General features: G+C 37.8%; 1 protein-coding gene across 2 annotated transcripts in view; it reads right to left on the bottom strand.

The window, feature by feature from the left end:
• The window catches only part of HMCN2 (hemicentin 2), a 2,554,053-nt gene that overhangs the window by 1,086,755 nt on the left and 1,446,113 nt on the right, over positions 1 to 21,185 (bottom strand). For both annotated transcript variants that reach the window (XM_044058392.1, XM_044058391.1), the window contains exon 43: positions 20,051 to 20,173. In XM_044058392.1, coding sequence (XP_043914327.1) covers positions 20,051 to 20,173 — 123 coding nt within the window. The remainder of the gene's footprint in view (positions 1 to 20,050; positions 20,174 to 21,185) is intronic.

The following is a 21,185-nucleotide window of genomic DNA, read 5'->3' as shown; positions in this document are numbered from 1 at the left end:
AATGTCCAGTACAGGAGGGATAGCTAAAGGCCTGTGTTGGGGCAGGAGTAAGAAATCTCTAAGCCTCCGTTTAGAATCAGAGTAATCCTGGCTTTCCCAGTGAAAATGCTCCCTAAGAGCATGCAAGGTTTCACCAAAAGAAAAATCCTCTGGGGGAGAAGCAGAGGGAATAGACTCCTCTGCATCGGAATCCTCATAGGTGGATAAGGGTAAATCCTGGTCATCAGAGGAGACAGAAATTTCAGAATCCTGGTCAGAAGTATCATAAGCAAATTCAGTCCTAGGTCTCTTAGAGGGGGAAGGCTGGCTTCCCCTGATTAAAGTAATAAGATCTTCAGCCATTCTTATCATTTGATTTTTAGGCATAGAGGCCTGACTATGCGGTCTGATCGGTTTCCTAGGCCTGGTTCGAGTTTTAGGCCTTGAAGAAGAAGATGGCATCGGTTTAATATGCAAGTCAGTAGGCCCTAATACACCCTCAGAAGCCGGTGCCTGCACAGCGGCTCTGGACCCATCCAAGGTAGAGAGATCCACAGGTTCCACAGTTGAAGCATCTCGTGGCATACCAAACTCCGAATGGATCTCAGTAGAAGCTTGCGAATCTGAAGTAGTGGGTATCAGGGGCTGCGAAAACACCCCACAGAGTACTGGCGAACTGGCGACTAGCTTTGGATAAGCGTCATCGGCAGTTTTGGACCTATGCGGCCTGTCTCTGTCTTTATCTTTGAGTTTTTTAGGGATATCGGTAGTTGCGTGGCTTACAGAAGACATATCTGGATAATTGAACAGAGTACCAAAATATTTAGATGCGAAAATATACCGACAACGAATAGTTCAAGGTTTAAATAAGGCACAAAACTGACAGTGAGGTACGTCGTGGCCAGGGCCTAGGCAAGGAATACAGTACGAATGAAAATCTTTATGAGGTATTTGCTTTCCACAAGAAATACAATTACTGACTTTTACTGACATCGGTTTAGAGCAAGAAAAACTTTCCCCAATGGGGTACTTAGCTTTAGATGAAGACTTCGGTTCTGAAACTTGAAAACGAAAATTTCAGGAGTCAGCCGTCCGGCACTTGCGAACTGCTTCTGCTTCGGGCACTGCACGGCAAGAAAGACTGATGTAATGGCATCGGCTGCATGCTTTACACCCCTGACTACCTGGAAGATGAGACAGCAACCGATGCAGGGCCCAAGACTTTGATAATCAGACCGACTGAGGGCTACTGCAAGCAGATAACCCAAATGTGATGAATGCAACAGTGAAACACGAAATGAAACAGTGAAACACAAAGAACATCTGCAAAAACACATTGATGTCAGAGTGTTTGATGTTCACATCCATTCTCTATAGCCTGGTTATCACTTTATTCCATGCTGATACATTATTATTAAAGCTAAAGGAGTTAAAAAGCTAACAGTTCATTTCATTTGTTTGTTGGAGAACAGCTGACTGGGTAATTTATATGCCATCATCTATGCTGCATACATTTTTCAGCATAGATCCTGCCTTATAAGTCAAGCTAGAAGCAAACCTTATTTATGGATGGTGCAGTGTTGCAGCGGTAGCACTGTCGCCTCACAGCAAGAGGTTCTCCAGTTCGATTCTCGGCTGGGGTGCCTTCTGTATGGAGTCTGCATGTCCTCCCTGCATGTGGGTTTCCTCCGGGCGCTCCACTTTCCTCCCACGTTACAAAGATATACATTTGGAGCATCTCTCCCCAGGCCTCCATTGAAAATTGGCTTCATTCCAAGTTGATCTTTCTGGGTAAACAACTGTTAAATAAAATCAATAAATAAATAATGCTCCTGGACTATGTATCCTACTCTGGTTAACTAAATTGCTAACCAAAAATCTGAAAGGCTGGTTTATTTTGAAAGTTATTTGTTAAGTGTTGAAATGCTATCACAAGGTAATCAAATACATAAATCTCTTAAGATCACAAAGTCCTCTGTGGAAGCATCCTATTCTAACAAATGGCAGTTATATATCACCTGCCAGTTTGGTTTTTCAGGTGTATTAAATGGTTTCTGGAGAGTCAGGTGATGTAGAGATCACCTGCCAAATTGGTGTTCCAGGTGTATGTGTTTGTTGGACGATCCACAACTTACTATGACACAATTGCCTTTACATCCTGTTAACAAAGAGGGGGATGTCCAGCAACATCCTGCTGGCAATATAACCAGTTAAGACATGCTGTCGTTTCTTCAGAGTTTAGGAAATGTTCTAAATATAAGCAATCCCTATTCCAAAATGTCTCATCTTTCGGGCAATATCTCCCATTAAGGCATGATATCATTTCTTAGGATTTAAGAAACTTAAAAAAAATATAAACAATGCTCGCTCCAAAATCTCCCACTGAAGCTTTCCCATAAACTTGAAGATTCTGAGCTAAGTGACCTGGGTAAAGGAGATCAAACTCATAGCATGGTATTCTTTGCTCAGAGGGTGTAGGAAAGTTATATCTAGAAATAACTCAAGCACATAGTTTTTCTGGGAAAATGGTCCCAGCTTACCAATTATCATAAACATTAAGAATCTAAGGTCACTGAGACCACTCCCTGACCTTTGGAAAACACTGACAGCATTAATACCAGATGGATATGAAACTACAGCTCATATTCTGTTCAGGGAATATGTTATAGAAGATAGATGTGAAATTCTTGCAGATTCACTTATGAGATAGGTGTCACAAGTTCTACCCTTATATAGAGGCAGCATGGGATAAAGGGACAGAAATGGTTGTAGCAACATTTTAGTTTATTTACTTAAACTTTGTTGTCTGGGTTAGTCCCACAAGGTCAATAGCCTATTTTTTGGGAAGACCTGAGGTGGTATTTGTATTCATTAAACGAAATTTGGCCTGGGCACCGCATAACTTCCCTTCCTCTTTTCGATAAGTACCACTGGATCTTTTATATCCACCTGAGTGGTCACCAACTCAGATGAGGCCTTGGTTTAATCTCTTACCTGGAGGATGTCTGCACACAGATACACCTTGTAGGGCAAGCTCTGGACTGTGGTACATCATGGTACCATTATGCTTCTAGTCACAGCAGCAAAGCAGTGAGTTATTCATATTTCAGCATATGTTAAGCTGATAATAGCCAAGCACTGGAAGAATTCTCTAGCTATCACTGCAGTATCCCTATACCCTTGCCTAAGAAGTTACACTAACAAGTTTAAAAAGCTGTCCTTGTCAGTTTGAATTTTATTTCAGCAATTACTGTTACAAAACATATACCACCTTGCAATGGTCATGCTTTTAGTTCATTATAATCATCATTCAATCAGTCCTTCAGATAAGATATTAAACTAAGGCACCATCAGCCTTTGATGGTGGCAACTCAAGTGGTTTTCTATCCTTGGTGAGGGTTCTTTTTTGATCACAGGTTGTATACATTACTTACATTATTTACATAATCTATATTATTTACAACTATTTATACTTTTATGTATACTATAATACAGTCCCATATGCTTTAATCATCCCCCCACCCTTTTTCCACAGCCAAAATGTATCTTCTTCAAAATCTCAGATAATATGCATTCCCATTAAACTTACGTTTACTGAGTCTCTCATTCCATATTGCCCATAAGATATAGAATATTTATCAATTTTCATAACTACTTCTAGTTTTTTGTTACCATAATACCCATATTCAACCATATTCATATTTAAATCTTCAACCTTTTCAAAACCTTTCAGCATCTTATTTTCTATGTTTTCCCATAGATTCTTCACTCTATAACATTTCAAAAACATGTGTTCCCTGTTTCTACTTTCCCACAGTAATTGCACACTCTTTCTTGTATTTTTTATAGGGCATGTTAGTTTGCAGGCAGCTTACCTATTGTCAGTCTCCCCAGAATATCTTTACAATCATATATTTTTTTACACCATGTAAATCTCACTTTAACAGCATTTCTTTTTTCATTCTCTAAATACTTCCATGGGAAAACATAATAATGCTCATTCATTATATATTCAAACAGCCTTCTTTCCTATTTTTCAACATTATTTATATCCAATTTCCATAAAAGAATTTGATTTTCATACACTTTTATATCTTCATTCACATGGTTTTCTCCATCTTTTCCTGAACTCTATCCTCTCCCAAAAAATCTTACATTTAACTTTCAATATAAGTTCTATTAAATTCCTATCCTCTTTTTTAAATCCTACCAGTACACTATAAAGACTCAAAGAAGCTGTATAAACAATCAGATTAATTAACCCAAGCAGAAAAATATCCTGGTGTTAACAAAAGCATCTGTACAAAGTGTTTTTTTAGAATAGTATATTTGTTAACACTGGCTGGTTTACTTACAAAATTGTTGTTCATTAAATGTGTTCTGTAGAATGACTTGGAACTGATAGTTGATTGGTTAAGCATTTAAGTGCTAATTTTTACTAGTGTATTTAAATGTGGTCTTTAATTGCACTTTTTATTCTGATGAAGTCTTTGGAAGAAAGCGGTCTCTGTGAATAAGTAAGAATTATTTTGCACGTGGTCTTTCAGCTGACTTTCAGTGAATGTTTTTTGTTACAAGTTTGCTTCTACATTCTGTGGAGTGTTATTTTTTTGGTGCTCAGTACAACTCTTGGAATATCATGTTTTGAAACAGACGCATTGGTGAATAATCTCACTTTCACAGATTATCAGAAGAATCTCACTTTCAGTTTATCAGAAGAAATTTTTAACGCTATAAGAGGACTTCTACTTTAGAAGCTTTGCATTCATCTTTTTCACTTTTTTCCAGCCAGTTTGTTACTTCTAACTTGAATCCACAGGCTACAGGGTTACAGGAATGTTTTACTTGTCTATCGGAGTCTTTTTAACAAGATCTTCCTGGTTCCTTGGGGGAGGGAACCAGCTTAAGCAGTTCTTCCACAGGTAATGGTTTTGAAAAGTTTTTTAATTTTATTAATAATCCAATTGAAGTAGGATCTAATGTTAGTCAAGGGAAAAAACAAATTAACAATTTCAATATACAAGAGACATTAAAAAAGTTTTGATAAAAAGCTTAAGAAAGTGCAAAGCTTGACTTATGACAATTTTTACTTTGAGCAAAATCTCCACCTTAAAATTGTGCCAAAGGGTTTAAGAATATATAAATACCCTAACAGTGTCACTCCACAGGATCCGTTCTTTCAGCAGGTAACTGAATTTTTTAATGACAGCGGTGTGAAGTTAGTAAAACTTCTGATGTAATAAAATGAAAATGGTATCAGTGTCATTAATAATGAAATTAAGGCATTGGATCTGCTTATTTCATCTGAGATAAATATTACTTCTGGTCGGGCAGAGGTTGATACCATTTTTACTTCAATGCACAGAGACACTGCTACCATCAGTGAAAGAAAGAAAAAGCTTGTCAGAGATATTAATGCTTATAGAGAAGGAGTTGCTTATCCTGGTACTAACAACTTTAAAACTCAGTAACCACTTCATCTAATTGTATTTCAAACACTTCAGAATTTCCTCTTTTGACTAGGGCTAATGATAGTGATACTTCTTTAGCTCCAGAATCAGTGAGGAGGTCAGAGAGAATTGCAAACTGTTTGACTGACTAGATAAAGTAAGAAAACTTCCTGGACCATCAGACCCACTCTAAGAAGTGGAGGGGGTGTGCCAACAGAAGGAGATGGAGAGGACAAGATTGGAACAGGAAATGAACAATGGCTGTTTCTTTCAAGATATTTTAGCTCATTTTGTCAAACTGAGAAACAATATTTATAAATTTTACTACTGAAAGTTTTGATGAAGTACAAATTGGTTTCCTGGACAAAGGTATGACCTTTGTGTCTTCTAGGAGAGCTAATGCAAGTCAAACTTTGATTGATTTAAAATTATTTTGGAGAAAATTGGTTTTATTTTATATGTGTGACCAACGTCATACTAAGGCTAGTGTTCTTTTTAAAACTACCAGCAAATTTAGCCCTGCGTTGCCTAATACTGTTTCTCCATGTTATGATGCATGTGAAAAAGGCATTTGAAATATGAACAAAAAAAAAAAACTTCTAACAGTATTATAATTTAAGTCATCCTGAAATGTCTGCTCTGTATAAACCTATGCTTGCAGATAATGGTGGGGGCTTGTTATTATGTATCAAAGTGAATACATTCAAGCTATTGAGTCTATGGTTAAACAATCTAGCTGAATATGAAAATGTCACTGTGCTATAAATTAGGACTAGATATTGTTTTATTTATGATGTTTTATATGAATTACTTATGAATGGGTTGATATCTCGTGAAGTCTTTCAGTTTCTACATATAGAGCATCCAAAAACTGCAGTTTTATTTCGGATACTCAAGTTACACAGTGGGAAATTTCATATACCTTTTAGGCCTATTGTTGCTGAAAAAGACAGTGTTACAAAGCACATAGCTATATTTTTTAGATTGTTTTCTTAACCCATTAGTTCAGAATTTCAAAAGTTAAAAAGATTCTTGGTATTTTTTAGAATGTCGGAGTAAGATAGTGTCGGAAGCTGTAATACTATGTTCACCTTAGATGTTAAATCTTTAAATACTTGCATACCTATAGAACAAGCCTTGGAATTCCTGCAGCTATTCTTAGCTAAGTTCAGTGAATATAGTTCCAAAACTGAGTATGATTTGTCAACTAATGGAGTTAATGTTGGAAAACATTTTTTATGTTTAATACATGTTTTTTTCATCAAAAACAGGGTGTAGCTATAAATGTTGCTGTTGCCCCATCCTTTGCCAAGGTTGCCAAGGTGATTATGGGATGGTGGAAGACCCAGTATTTACAAAGCTTCCCTTTTTTTTATCAAACATGTGAAAATATATAAAAGATTTGTGGATGATGTATTTTTTATAACTGATACTCTGGAAGAAGATGTACTGGAATTTATAACAGATATTAATTTAAGAAAGGATTTTCTAGCTTTCACCTTAGGTAAAGTAGGCACTAAAATACATTTTTTGGATGTATCCATTTGTTGAAATAATACAAATAGAACATTCAGCAGTAAGATTTGTAGGAAAAAGTGTTTTTCTAATAATTATTTGCACAAGACTAGTGCACATCCACCCTTTATGAAAATGAACATACCCAGAGGGCAAATGATAAGATTGTCTTGACTTACAACTAGTCAGGTAGATTTTTTGAAAGGTCTTAAAGACATTGTTAGGTTACTTAGAGATAGGGGCTATAACAGCAGGGAACTGCAAAGAATAGCATGAGATTACATCTAAAAGCAAAACGGTCTTTCCTCCTATATTACATGCAGGGCTGACTAGCAAGAATGATTTAGACAAGTATGGGAGCATAAATTACACAAACATTTCTGTTCGCGTATGACAGCTGATGACAGCATCAGGAAAATATTACAGAACTGCAATATTCCTCAAGGGAATTTTGAACTAAGTCAGAAAATAGGTGAATAACCAAGCTTTTATGTTAAAAAACTAGGTCCATTAAGCAGTTTCTAGAGACAGATCATACATGTGTTAGTTTTATTCATACTGATAAAAATCTAGGAATGTTTGAATGTGGGTTTTGCACTAATTGCCCTTACATTTGGGAAGGCCCTTCCATTATGCTGCACCATATTGATAGCAGTATTAAAGTAGGAGGACACTTTGTAAAAGCACAGGTGTAGTGTGTATTGCTACACGTTCCTGATGTTAATCCTTTGATATAGGTATGATAACAAGGAAGTTAAGTGCTAGAATAAAGGAACACTTGTATGCTGTAAAGAAAAGAGAGGTACTTGTGTATTATCGCAACCAGATTCTAAATGAGTCACTCTGCAGTTGTGTTTATGCTGCGGACATTCACTGCTATTGCTATGCCATTACAACATTTTATACTGGCTGAGGAAAGTGCTATTTTAACTTTTTACTGGTTTTTAATTTTTGGACTACATGCTGTATTCTTGTAAGCTGACACACATTTCATAACCTTGCCATTTCTTTTCTGTTTGTAACAATGTGTAGGCAGCCTGTATGTGTAGCTGGATGCCGTATAATCCTATTTGGACTTGTTGCACTGTGACTGTGAGGTCTGTAATGATTGCTAGTACTCATCATTTTTTTTTGCCTTCACACTTTGTGGAGCTCAGGATAAATGTGAGGGGTGCTGGTGCATTTAGGCAGTTATTCTTCTGCCATGGCTTGCTTGTATCACTGTAAACTGTTATCATTGAAAAGGGAATTTCCCAATGCTGCAAGGTGACCTGACATGGGTTGGGGGTTGCGGCCGTCCATTGTGATGTTAACAATAATGAAGGGTGGAAGTAGTACATTAAATGGATTTTCTATGAATCACCGAGGATTGCAGTCAGAGTTCTGCAGTAACATTAGGAATTATACAAGGTCAGAAGTCTGGTTGCGATAATATGCAAGTACCAAAAGAGACACAAATAATGCACTATTCAAGCATTCCACTGTATACAAGTCTTTTAAAAAGTTGTATTTTTCTATCCTAGAATTAAGTTCCCTAAGATTTGAGGGGTGGTAACTACAAGAACAAAATTCTTCAAAGAGAAACTTTCTGGCAAGTTAAGATGCAAGCAGAAAAATATCCTGGTATTAACAAAAGCATCTGTATAAAGTGTTTTTAGAATAGTATATTTGTTAATACTGGCTGGTTTACATACAAAATTGTCATTAATTAAAAGTTTTCTGTAGACTGAATTGGAACTGATAGTTGATTGGTTAAGCATTTAAGTGCTAATTTTTACTACTGTATTTAAATATATTTTTTTACTGCACTTCATATTCTGATGAAGTCTTTGGATGAAAGTATTAAATCCCTGTTACTTGTGGTGTTTCTGCTGCCTTCCAGTGATTTTTTTTTTATAAATTCCTATTCTCGTTTTTTAATCCTAACAATACTCTATGAAGATTCAAAGAAAAGTACAGTTTTGTACCTACCATAAATGTAGATGTTCGAGTGCTCATACAGCTGCAGTCATAACAGATGGGTTATCCTGCCGTCAGGTGGGTCCTCGGTCGGCCGAATTCCAAAGTCTAGGTCCGGCGTTGGTTGTTGTCGCTTCCTCCCTGACGTCAGTGCAGCAGGGGTATAAAAGAGGCAGCCGACGCCATTTTCTTCAGTTTTTCTTGCCCCAGATGTCAGGTGCCCCCAGAAGGAAGGCAAACATAATGTTATGCAAAAATGCAATGTTGATAAATCAAAAACAGTAGTTGCAAGCAAATACACCATAAAAGAGTACCCCAAAAGGTTATATGAAAAGGGTTTGTCATAAGGCCTGTCCTAAGAGGGGTTGGAGGAGGAAACCTGGACTGCAGCTGTATGAGCACTCGAACATCTACATTTATGGTAGGTACAAAACTTGTACTATGTTCATCGTGCATACAGCTGCAGTCATAACAGATGGGTAGAATCCCAAAGCTAAGTAAGGGTGGTAGGCACTAAGTGGAACTAGGAGGGGCTAGGATGCCCTGCAGGACTGCTGTGGCAAAGCCCGCTCTAGACTTAGAGTATAGTGGGAGGTGATAGTGCTTGGAGAAAGTGTGCACTGAACTCCAGGTGGCTGCTTCCAAAATATCCTTGGTAGGGACCCCCCTGAGGAAGGCTGCAGAGGTAGCTGTGGCTCTGGTGGAGTGGGATCTGATGCATGCAGGCACAGTTTTTCCATGAAATGAGTAACAAAAGCGTATGCAGTGGGCTATCCATTTTGAAATTTTCTGTTTGGAAATAGCCTTTCCTTGAGCACCTGCAGCATAGTACACAAAGAGTTGCTCAGATTTCCTGAATGGCTTTGTCCTGTCCAAATAATAACAAAGTTGTCTGTGAATGTCCAAGGAATGTAGTCGTCTTTCTCCTTTGTTTTGTGGATTAGGATAAAAGGTAGGTAAGTGGATAGTCTGATTCAAAGCTACACTGGATACTACCTTTGGCATAAAGGTAGGGTTGGTTTGTAAGGAAACTCTATCCTGATGGAAAATGATGAATGGTTGCACAGCCATGAGGGCCTGTAGCTCTGAAACCCTGCGAGCTGAGGTGATAGCCAGAAGAAAGGCTGTTTTCCATGACAAGTACTGTAACTCTGATGAAGAAGCTGGCTGGAAGGGTCAGCTTTTCCAATATGAAGTTGAGGTCCCAAGCAGGGACTGGTAGTTTCCTTGGGGGTTTTATATTCTTTGCCCCTCTGAGGAACTGCCTTAAGAGAGGATGAGAGAATAAAGGAGGATCTGTGTTGTATTGTGCAGAAATGGCTGAAGCGTGGATCTTGATGGAGGAGAAGGAAAGTCCATTGTTTAACATCTCAGCTAGTTACTGTAAAATTTGAGGTATATTTATTACCCAGGGATTCTGTCCCTTCTTTTGATTCCAGGCACAAAATCGTTTCCATTTGGCGGAGTAGGCCTTTCTAGTAGAAGGTCTTCTGGCCTCCAAGATGACATCCTGCACCTCCTTGGAGAGGAGAAACTGTTGGGAAATCAAGGAATTCTCCATGCAGCTAGCTTTAGGGTTTTGAGCTGGCTGTGAAGGGTTTTGTAGTTGTGCTGGGACAACAGAAGAGGGACTAGAGGTAGGATCCATGGTGGGAAATGTGTCAGGCTCTTCAGGAGCGGATACCAGTGTTACCTTGGCCAGTCTGGAGCAATGAGAATCATTTTCGGCCTCTCTGCCCTGGCTTTTAATAGAACTTTGTGCAGCAGAGGAAGAGGCGGGAAGGCATAGACTGCCAATGTTGCCCAATTGAAGGAAAGTGCGTCCACTTTCCAGGCCTGTGGATGATAGGTCCTTGAACAAAATTTTTTCAACTGGCAATTTCTGTGGGTAGCAAAGAGATCTATGTCTGGTTGTCCCTATGCCTGAGTTATCTTTGTGAAAATTTGAGGATGCAACTTCCATTCGTGTGGATCTGTCATATTTCTGCTTAGGTTGTCTGCCAGTGTGTTTTCCTTCCCTGGCAGGAATTGTGCATGTAGTTGAATTTTTAATTCCAGTGCTGTGTTCCATAGGGTCATGGCTTGCCTGCACAGGGGGTATGAATGAGTTCCCCCCTGTTTGTTTATGTACCACATCACTGTGGTGTTGTCTGTCCTTATCAATAGCTGGCCTGGATGCAGTAGGTCTTTGAAGGTCATAATAGCCTTTTGCACGGCTAGCATTTCCTTTGGTTGATGTGAAGGAGCTTCTCTTTTCGTGCCCATTTTCCCTGAATGCACTGATTTGTCATGTGTGCTCCCCATGCGTAGTCTGAGGTGTCTGTTGTGATGATTTGAGTTGCTTGAGGTACACAGAAAGGAAGACCTGTGTTTCTTTGGCAAGCTTGAGCCCACCACATAAATTCCTTTTGAAGGCATGGAATGAGGTATAATTGCTTCCAAGCTGTGGTTGTGTTGAGACCATAAGTTTTTAAGGTACCATTGAAGTTTCCTCATATGCAGCTTTGCACATGGGATAAGTAGGATGCAAGATGCCATGAATCCCAGAGCCTGCAGGACTTTCCTTGCAGTTAGCCTGGTGTAAGTTGCCATTTTTCTGAAGTATTGAGACAGTTGCCCTTGCTTGTCTGGCGTAAGGTAGGCCATCTGGGTGGTTGTATCCAAGTTAGCACCCAGGAAAATTATTTGTTGAGAGGGTATTAGTTTTGATTTCTTTTTGTTGACTGTGTATCCCAGGAAGTTCAACAGTTTTATTACAAATGCCAGGTGCTGCAGTAGTATGTCCTTGCTGTCTGCTTGGATCAGGCAGTCGTCCAGATATGGGTAGATTTGTATCCCTTGTAGTCTGCAGAAGGCGATTACTGATGCCAGGCATTTCGTAAACACTCTGGGCGCAGTAGATAAGCCATAGGGCAATGCAGAGAATTGGTAATGGGTTGAACCTGCAAGAAATCTGAGCTATCTTCTGCAATCTTGTCTGATAGGAACATGCAGGTATGCCTCCTTGAGGTCCAATGTTACCAGCCAAGACTCCTTGCCCAGCATGGGAAGAAGCTGCTGTAATGTGAGCATCTTGAATTTTGGCACCTGTAGATATGTGTTTAGGATGGATAGGTCTAAGATAGGTCTCCAATCTTTGTCTTTCCTTGGTACCAGGAATAGTCTGGAATAAAACCCTTGACCTTGTTCTTTTGCAGGTACCTCTTGAATTGCTTTCATGTCCATGAGAGCTGAAATCTGTTTTTGTGCCTCTGCCCTTTGATTTTGTGGCAGGTTTGGCATGCCTCTCATTTTTGGAAAGGTGTGAAAGTGGAACCTGTAGCCTCTGTCTATAATGTCCAGAATCCATTTGTCTTTTGTAACAATATGCCAATTTTTTGAGAATAATGTCAGTTTTCCGCCCAAATGTGCTGCCATTAAAGCTTTGCTTGGCAGGTGTAGGGGGAAGTCGTTGTGTCTGTTTTCTAAAAAACTGTGATCTATCTTCTCCACCTCTTGGGGTTGGTGCTTGCCACTGTCTGGCTCTGAAAGATCCTTGAGGTTGCCCTCTACCACTTGGATGCCTGTATCTGCCCCTTTGAGGTCTGTCCGTGGCTGGAAAGGACCAATTTTTTGAAGGCCAGTTTCTGCTGAAATGTGGAGGCTGTACCTGCAGGAAATCTTTCACTGTTTGCATTGATTTCTCTTTTTCCTCCATTTTCTTTAGCACCTCCTCTGCTTTAACACCAAACAATACATCTTTTTGAAGAGGTGCATCTAATAATTTAGCTTTGAAATGATCTGGTAAGGTTTGCTCTTTGAGCCAAGCATGCCTACGTATAACAGACCCCGTAACAGCAGCTCTACATGAGCATCAAAACCACACTGCAAGGTATGTTTACCCACTTGCTCTGCACCATGCAACAAATCCTGCAACTCTTTTAAATCCGGTTGTTCTGGTTGTGTCATTTTGCTTTTCAGCTGAGATATCAAAAACTGTTGATACTTTAACATATGGAACTGACAGTTTAATGCCCTCATGGTTAAAGTGGCCGAGGTGTACACCTTTTTCCCCCCACCTTTCTAAAGCTCTGGAATCTCTCTCTGAAGGTAATGGGTTTTTAGCAGTAGAGGCCTTAATTCCCTTGGGACCCTGTGGAATAGTTTCTGGGTCAGCAGTATGGCTTTTATATAGGAACTGGTGAGAATCAGGAACCCGGTAATACCTGTCTGGTTTAACAGGAGCTGGAGGCAAATAATCAGGATTAAGGCTGGCTTCTGTGTACACATCATCCAATATATCTAAAACAGGAGGGATAGCCAGAGGCCTATGCTGGGGGAGCAGAAGAAATTCCCTGAGCCTTTTCTTGGAATCTGAGTAATCTTGGCCTTCCCAGTGAAAGTGTTCCCTCAATGTATGCAGGGTTTCCCCAAAAGAGAAGTCCTCGGGGGGGGGGGAGACCGAGGGAATAGACTCCTCTGCATCAGAGTCTTCGAATGGAGAATAGGCACAATCCTGGTCCTCAGATAGTTGTGAGGTAAAAGAAGCCTGATCGAGGAATGGTAGTCTTCCTCTAATCTGGGCCTTTTGTCAGAGGGGGGTTGAGAACCCCTGATAAGAGTAATCAAATCCTCAGCCATTTTAAGCATCTGTTTTTTAGGCATGGTGCCTTGAGCGGGTGTCTGAGGAACCTGTTTTTTGGTTTTCATGGCTGTTTTAGATTTAGTGAAGGCTTTAATAGAGAAGGAGGAAGGCCTGAAGACCCCTTGAGAAATGGCAGGCCTGTCTAAATTCTGAGTTTCCCCGCCAGGAGTGGCGTCGGTATCTGTAGTAGGAATGGGGGCCGAGGAGCCTGCGAGGTACTGAAGACACCGGTAATGCACTGTCATCGGTACTCACTGAGTACTGGAGAACCGGTAGTCGGCCTTAGCGTGGTATCAGTAGGTGGTGCGGACCTCATATGCCGGTCCTTATCTTTGCGTTTTTTGCTCAAAACTGGAGTCGGAGTATCCGACGACATAATATAATTACATTTTTTGCCAAAAAAGTGAAGGGTGAACTCCGCCCGACGGTTAATAGTGCATTTGTTGAATTTAGCACAAAAACGGCAGGCCGAGACGTCGTGGTCTGGGCCTAAGCAAGGTATACAGTAAGAATGGAAATCCTTATGCGGTATTTGCTTCCCACATGAAATGCAATTATTAACTTTGTCTGACATCGGTCTGAGGCAAGAAAAGTTTCCCCAACGGGGTACTTTCAAGAAGACTTCGGCTGAAATACTTTTGTAAATCTCAGGAGCTGGCCGACCGGCACTTGCGAACTGCTTCTGCTTCGGGCACCGCGCAGCAAGAAAGACTGAAGAAAATGGCATTGGCTGCCTCTTTTATACCCCTGCTGCACTGACGTCAGGGAGGAAGCGACGACAATTGACGCTTGACCTAGACTTTGGAATTCGGCCGACCGAGGACCCGCCTGACGGCAGGATAACCCATCTGTTATGACTGCAGCTGTATGCACGATGAACATCTGTATAAACAATCAGATTAATTAACCCTAATCCCCCTTCCTCTTCCTTAATGTATAGGATCCTTCTTTAACAGGATTTAGCCTTGATCCTCATATAAAGGAAAATACAACAGACATGATCTCTTTTTCATGCCTAGATGGGGTCATATTTACACTTGCCAAATAGATCAATTTGCCTAAAAGAACTGTATTTATTAAATATACTTTTTTATATGACAGTTTATATGACTTCTGAAACATAAAGATATCTCTTAATTTCTGAATGATTTTCTCCCACTGTCTCTCTCTCTCTATACTCACTTGGTCCAAATACTATTCCCAATATATCTGTAAGCTCATCATTAAACCTGAATATCTTCTATATTTCCCATAAACCCAAACCTTTTTGCTTTTGTCTTTATTTATATGTAAACCAAGCATCTTTAAATAACTATTTAGCTCTCTAACTCCTTCTTCCTTCCACTCCTTATTCCTAGAAACTAAGACTATATCATCTGCATGTGTAAGAATTATCAAAATTTGTATTTCTTCCGTTATCTTATAACCTGCAATTTTTAACACTGTATTCATTTTGGCAATCACATTCATAACTAAAGTAAATAAAATGAAACTTGCAGGGCATCTTTGCCTTATTCTACACACTGTTATTTCTTCACTTAACCATCCATTTAATATTGCTCTCACATTATTTCTCATAAACTGACAGAATTATTAATATCTTTTCACTTACGTTATAATCCCTTAATATATCCCATAAACATTCATATTGTACTCTGTCAAATGCTTTACTCACATCTCCTTCCATAAGTTTGGTATCCATCTTTTTATTTATAATGTCATCTATCACTTCTTTCATTATCCATAATAGATCTTGGCTTCCTTTTTCCTGTTTTACCAAAAATTGTATATTCAAGCAGTTTATCTACTTTATTTGTTGATCTTTTACCTATTATTCACATACATACCTTATAATTTGTGTTATTCAACGCTATTGGTCTCCAATTTCTTATATCATTTTTTTCTCATTTATTTCCCATATAAATATCATAATCCTGGTACACATTTCTTTTTCTACCACTCCTATTTCTAACTATTTAATACCTCCACAAAATACACTTTTCGCCATTCTTCCATATTATTACACATACGTCCATTCCCTTAACTTTCTCCGTGTTAAATTATAAAATTCCATTAAATTCATCTATACTTATTTTTGCAAACTCTTACAATCCACCTTACTCAATTTTTTAACTTCCCATTTCTTTCCTTTATCTTTTTTTAACATAAATGTTTTCTGTTTCCTTATTACTGCAAATATTTTATCTTGTGTAGTTACTCTCTCGCTATTATTCTTCAATTCCCTTGTTATACTCTTATTTACCTTTACTATTTTATTCAAGTACAGAAATCCTTCTTCCTTTTTTCCTTGTAAGAAATAGCTTTGTTTATATAACATTTATTTTAATTTCTCCTGATTCATTTCATATATTTTATTCTCCTTCTCATAAAAAACTGCCTTATTTCTCATCACTTTTCTGAAGATCTCCTGACTCATTTGTCTATATTTTAGTAACTCTATACTTCTCCTACAGCTTGAAATTACAAAAAACAGTTTCTATACTTTTCTTTACAACTTATCTGCCAACTAATCCAATTTTCATAAAAAAGCTCTCACATCTATATGATCTTTCCTCAATTTATTAATCCCTTTTCTACCTTCATCTAAATATTTTTAATTTACCCTCATAATACCTTTACCTATTTTTATATATCCTTCCTTCTTCTGTACTTCTATCCATATTGCTAAATGATCCAAGAAACCTGTTATCATTATTCCTTCTTGTACAATTTTTAAACTGTCAGATATTAAAAAATAATCAGTTTCCATTTTTATATCATTTCGAAGTCCATTGTTATCCCATATATATATTATAACTTTCCACTTTTCATTTTCTCATATACTTTTTATCACTTTCTTCCTTCCTCCATTTTCTTAAATCACAATTAAAGTCCAAATTTTCTCCTATATAATGTAGAATTTTTTTAAAAAACATTATCTTCGTTTCCTTCCTTGCAACATGCATATATAGCAATAATTATGTAGACATCATTTTCTACCTTAAATCTATCACTGTTATCATTTCTAATTCTACTATGATCATATCTAACATATTTCTTATTTCCTGACGTAACACACTTATTCCTGAACATGTATCTTTTCCCATATTCCAAATAATATTTCCACCCTATAGTTTTTTCTGTTTGTAGCCTTTCTTCTTCTGTCAATACCCTGTCTTCTAAAATAATGATATGCATATGACGTAAAGCATGCCATTCTAATATGCATATTCTTTTTTTATTATTTATAATATAAGCATTTATTGCTAAACTTTTCCGCCTCCTTTTTAAGTAAGATTATAGTCTTCCTCCACGTTTATATTTTGCCTTTTTTATTTTCTTTCATAATTTCATCCTTTTCCCTATAAAATCCTTGTTTCCCTCTCACTACCTGCCAGTTTACATATTCCTCTTCAGATGTATCTTGCACCACCTCCTCACCTTCATTTTTCTTTGGTCACTGTTTTTTTTCTTTATTATTTTCTTGTTTGGTAATCTGTTCTTCATATGCTCCTTTTCTACAATACTGTCTATACCACATACAGATTCCTGCATCTGTTTCTGTTCAATAACTTCTACATTTGCTTCACAGTCCACCCATGCATGCCCAGCTCATCCACATTTTTACATAAATCACATTGTTAGCTTCATGCCCTGGCTACAACAGAGAAAACATTTTCTTTTATCACAATTACTAATCAAATGGTCATTCTTTCAGCAAAAAAAGCATGTTTTTGGTTGTCCTCTACATTTAACAAAACCTCTGCTGTCATCTACATTTATCATGCTTGGAATATGTATATCATTTTCATTTCCCATTTTCAAAATTACCCCACATTCCCAAGCCCCAGTCTATAAATCTCTATCATTATATACTTTTGATGGGTCCATACCTTCTTTACATAAAGTCTTTAAATAGTCTTCTAACACTTCTATCTCAACCTCTGTTTGAAATTGCAGAAAAATTCTCTTTTTAGTTTCTTTATGAAATGCTTTTACCACATACGAGTTCCAAGGATTGCATTCTTTTTTTAATTCATACCATTCTAAAAATCTTTCCATAAACTGTCCAGTTTCAAACAAAATGTCACAATACATCTCTTTATTAATGTGAATAAAAGCTCTTACCTCTTTTATGGAAATACCCAATGGTGCAATCACTGTGTCTCAGACCTCATACCTTTCAAGCCCTTTTTCTTCTTTGCTACTTAACCTTATAATGAATTTCTTCCTCACCATCTCCTTCACTTCCTCCACTAGTTTCTCTCCTTCTTTTACCATCTGTGCATACAACCTATTCTTTACTGCATATTCCACTACTTCCTCTTCCTGTATCTTTTCCATTATTTCACTCCACGAAGCTGCCATCTTGCTCTCTGGTTCGCTCTGGTCTACCATTTTTTTTAAGTAAATATCCCAAAACCCTTCCATCTGGAGGGTTGTAACAACACAGGCTTGTGTTGAATCCTCTTCCCTAAAGATATTTTGCTGAAAGATGTCTTCCAAGTCCAATATAGGTACAGCTTTTTCCCCATATAATGTATCATGCAGTTGTTGTGAAGGCTTGACTACCTTCAACTCCTCCTGGCATTCCAATCCTTTTTCTTCATGCTCCACATATTTGTCTTTCTGATACCATCTCTCTTCTCTATATCTCCTTTCTTGCTTCCATAATCAATGAATCTACTTCATCTTCACTCTTGATGTTTTCTACTCTTTCTGTCTGCTTCTCCCAGCTACCTACATGCTCAGACCAGAAGTGTCACTCACAATAACATCCCCATACGCTAATGAGTAGGGGAAATTCCCTGGTGCCCTTGCCAAATTTCCCATAGTCAGCATGAATACCATTCTTGTGTATTCCCAGAAATGAGGCCGTTGTCCTAGCTTTACTAATCCAATCAACAATATGCAAAATTTCCTTGACAAGCTTGAGAAAACTTTGCTAGATTTACAGTTTATCATAATGTAAACAAAGCACAGACAAATACACACGTGTGCATTGTGTGCTTGGATGTTTTCATTAGATAACTTGTTACCCTTGTGATGTAGCTTAACATGTTGAATGTTTATTGATTTTCTATGATTCTTGCTTCATATCTCTCTGTTTAGATTTTCATGCTTATTATTAGTGTTTAATTTAAGATTTTATACTGGATTCCTCTATTTGGTATCCAAACTAGAGTGTGAGTCACTTGCAGTTAGTTTATGTATAAATGTAAAAAACGTAGTACGCCACACAAACTCTAAATGACAAAAACAGCAGCAGTGGATTCAGGTACAAATGCCGACTCACAGTTTATCCAAGAATTTATTCAACAAAACACACAAAAGGTATAGTCACATAAAAATCCAAAAGGTATAAACAGTATTTCAAGCACTTTTGTCTCTGGTGAATCAGAGACTTTTTCAAGGAAATTAGAAAACTGTTACTGAGCTCAATTTAAACAGATCCAACCCCCAATTAACATTGAACCAATAAAATAAAACCATGTAATGAATATTCATAAAATTCATAAATATTCAACAATCACAGTACAATTCAACCACAGAACCCATGTCATGATAAAAAACACACTAATAAATTCCTGGATAAACTGTGAGTCGGCTTTTGTACCTGAACCCACTGCTGCTGTTTTTGTCATATGGAGTTATGCATAAATGTGTTTAATCACATGTCTGGAACAAACTGATGCCTATCTTCACTAATCCTGAGTTGTTCAAGCAGAATCTTAACAGAAGAAATCAAACGGTTATAAATTCATATTGATGGTAATGAATATACTGACTTATGGACAGCACATTTCCCTTCTCTAATACTTTCTTGTTTTATTACTAATCTCTTTCCTCAGCTTCATCTTTCTGTACTAGATAACTAAGAATTTGTACTAACTTCTTGTTGCAAAGACAAACATTTAAGCTAATCAAATATGCGGTCAAGATTCTTTCCAAATGTGAGTACCCCAAGGCCAATGGACTCTAACCAAAGTTTCCAAACCCTGTCACAATTTCAACTTTACTTTGTTGCATTACAGAGGAATCATGGAAATCACATACAATTATCTTTTTCCAAATTAGGTAATTCATCAAATAATACTGATTTAATAACCATTTCAGTATTACTGTATGACATCTGTAAACATTGTGAGGACACAGGTGATATGATCACATGGTATATTACTCATTATCTGGCTAGTCTCACTGTATGCATCACTTTTATTACCTGATATGCATGCGTGATGATCCAGTGGCATGATAAGCATTGTGCTATATAACCATAAGCCCTGATTGTATGATTTCTGCTTTACCAACTGTCTTCTAGAAGTCTCTACATGACTTATAAATCTGCAACTCACTTCCTGTCATGCATTACTGATGACTTTTTTACTGAACACTTTATTTCTAGAAGATCTTGAAGAGGAAAACTAAGAATATAAAATCATGATGTGTGACTGGCTGTTGAGGCAAGAATTTATTTCTGAAGCTTAACTTCAGTAATCTCTTCAAAAAACAAAAGTCATACCATCTTTTTTCCAGGTAAGAGAAGGGGAAGGGATTCCATCAAACTCACAGGCCAGGTTGGCTATATGACCTTCGGTTACTGTCAAAGTAATGATGTTGGTTGAAGAGGAGGAAAATGGTGCAACTGTAGAAAGCAAGATGAATAAATCTTTGAATTAGTTTGTTAATCATTTTCTCTCAAGACTAGAAGATCATGTAGCATTTATGCATGCCTATACATCCTATATATATGTGCAAGTCAAGCAAAAAAACAACAGGGAGGTAAGTAGAATGGGACTGAATGGAGTACATACTTACTGTCTTTGAACAAAAAGGATAACATTCGGTTTACAGTAAAACAAGTATGGTTTAAGATCTGAAGCTTCATTACATCCTGTCTCTAGCAAACATGACAACAATTTTGAAAGAGAGAAGAATAAAATGCCTACACAACTTGAGGTCACATTACTCTGGAAACCAGATCTCCTGACATATTTAAGGTACTATATTAAGAATATGAACTACTAGCAAGCTTTTTCCTGTAGGCATGGGTTTGCTTCTCTTAGTCTCCATTTGCCCACTGCATGGCTCTCTGAGAAAATCAGTTAGACAGAGATATGAGATGTCACCACAAGTAAACTGCAAGTCTCCTTGACAAAGGTGATTAACAAAACTAGTTGTAATGGTACTGCTGTGTTACACAATAAAAATTGGCTTCAAGTGATCTGGTGTGTGTTTACATGTGCTGGATCACTGGAAATGGTTGAGCATGTCTCTGTAGGAAGCGGACTTTCCAGCAACTTAACAGACACATAGTAACTAAACCCAGAGGTGATTAAATCCATGGGTGCATTTAGAGAGAGAAGTACTCCATACATAGGGGATATGGGGGGGGGGGGGTTCTATCCTCCTCAAAAAGCAGAAAGATCGTCTTTTTTCATCTTTACAGTATGTTTCTCATGCTGAAGCTGTCATCATATCAGCTGTAATCAAATGGCTTAAAAAACTCTCACAAATCCATTTTATAAACACATTTAATTGTAGAACTACCTTAAAAATGTAGTTTGGGTGCAGACTAACTTGCCCAGAGACACTGCTGTGGGGAATGGGGTAGGAATTTTACTGGTTTGTATGCAATCAAGCAATGTGGTAGGAAA

The sequence above is a fragment of the Protopterus annectens genome, chromosome 16.part0, assembly GCF_019279795.1.
Source record: "Protopterus annectens isolate FY-2018-M chromosome 16.part0, PAN1.0, whole genome shotgun sequence".
In the NCBI taxonomy this organism is placed as follows: domain Eukaryota; kingdom Metazoa; phylum Chordata; order Ceratodontiformes; family Protopteridae; genus Protopterus; species Protopterus annectens.
The sequence above is the reverse complement of the archived record's forward strand: the minus strand, read 5'-3'. Positions and strand labels throughout refer to the sequence as shown.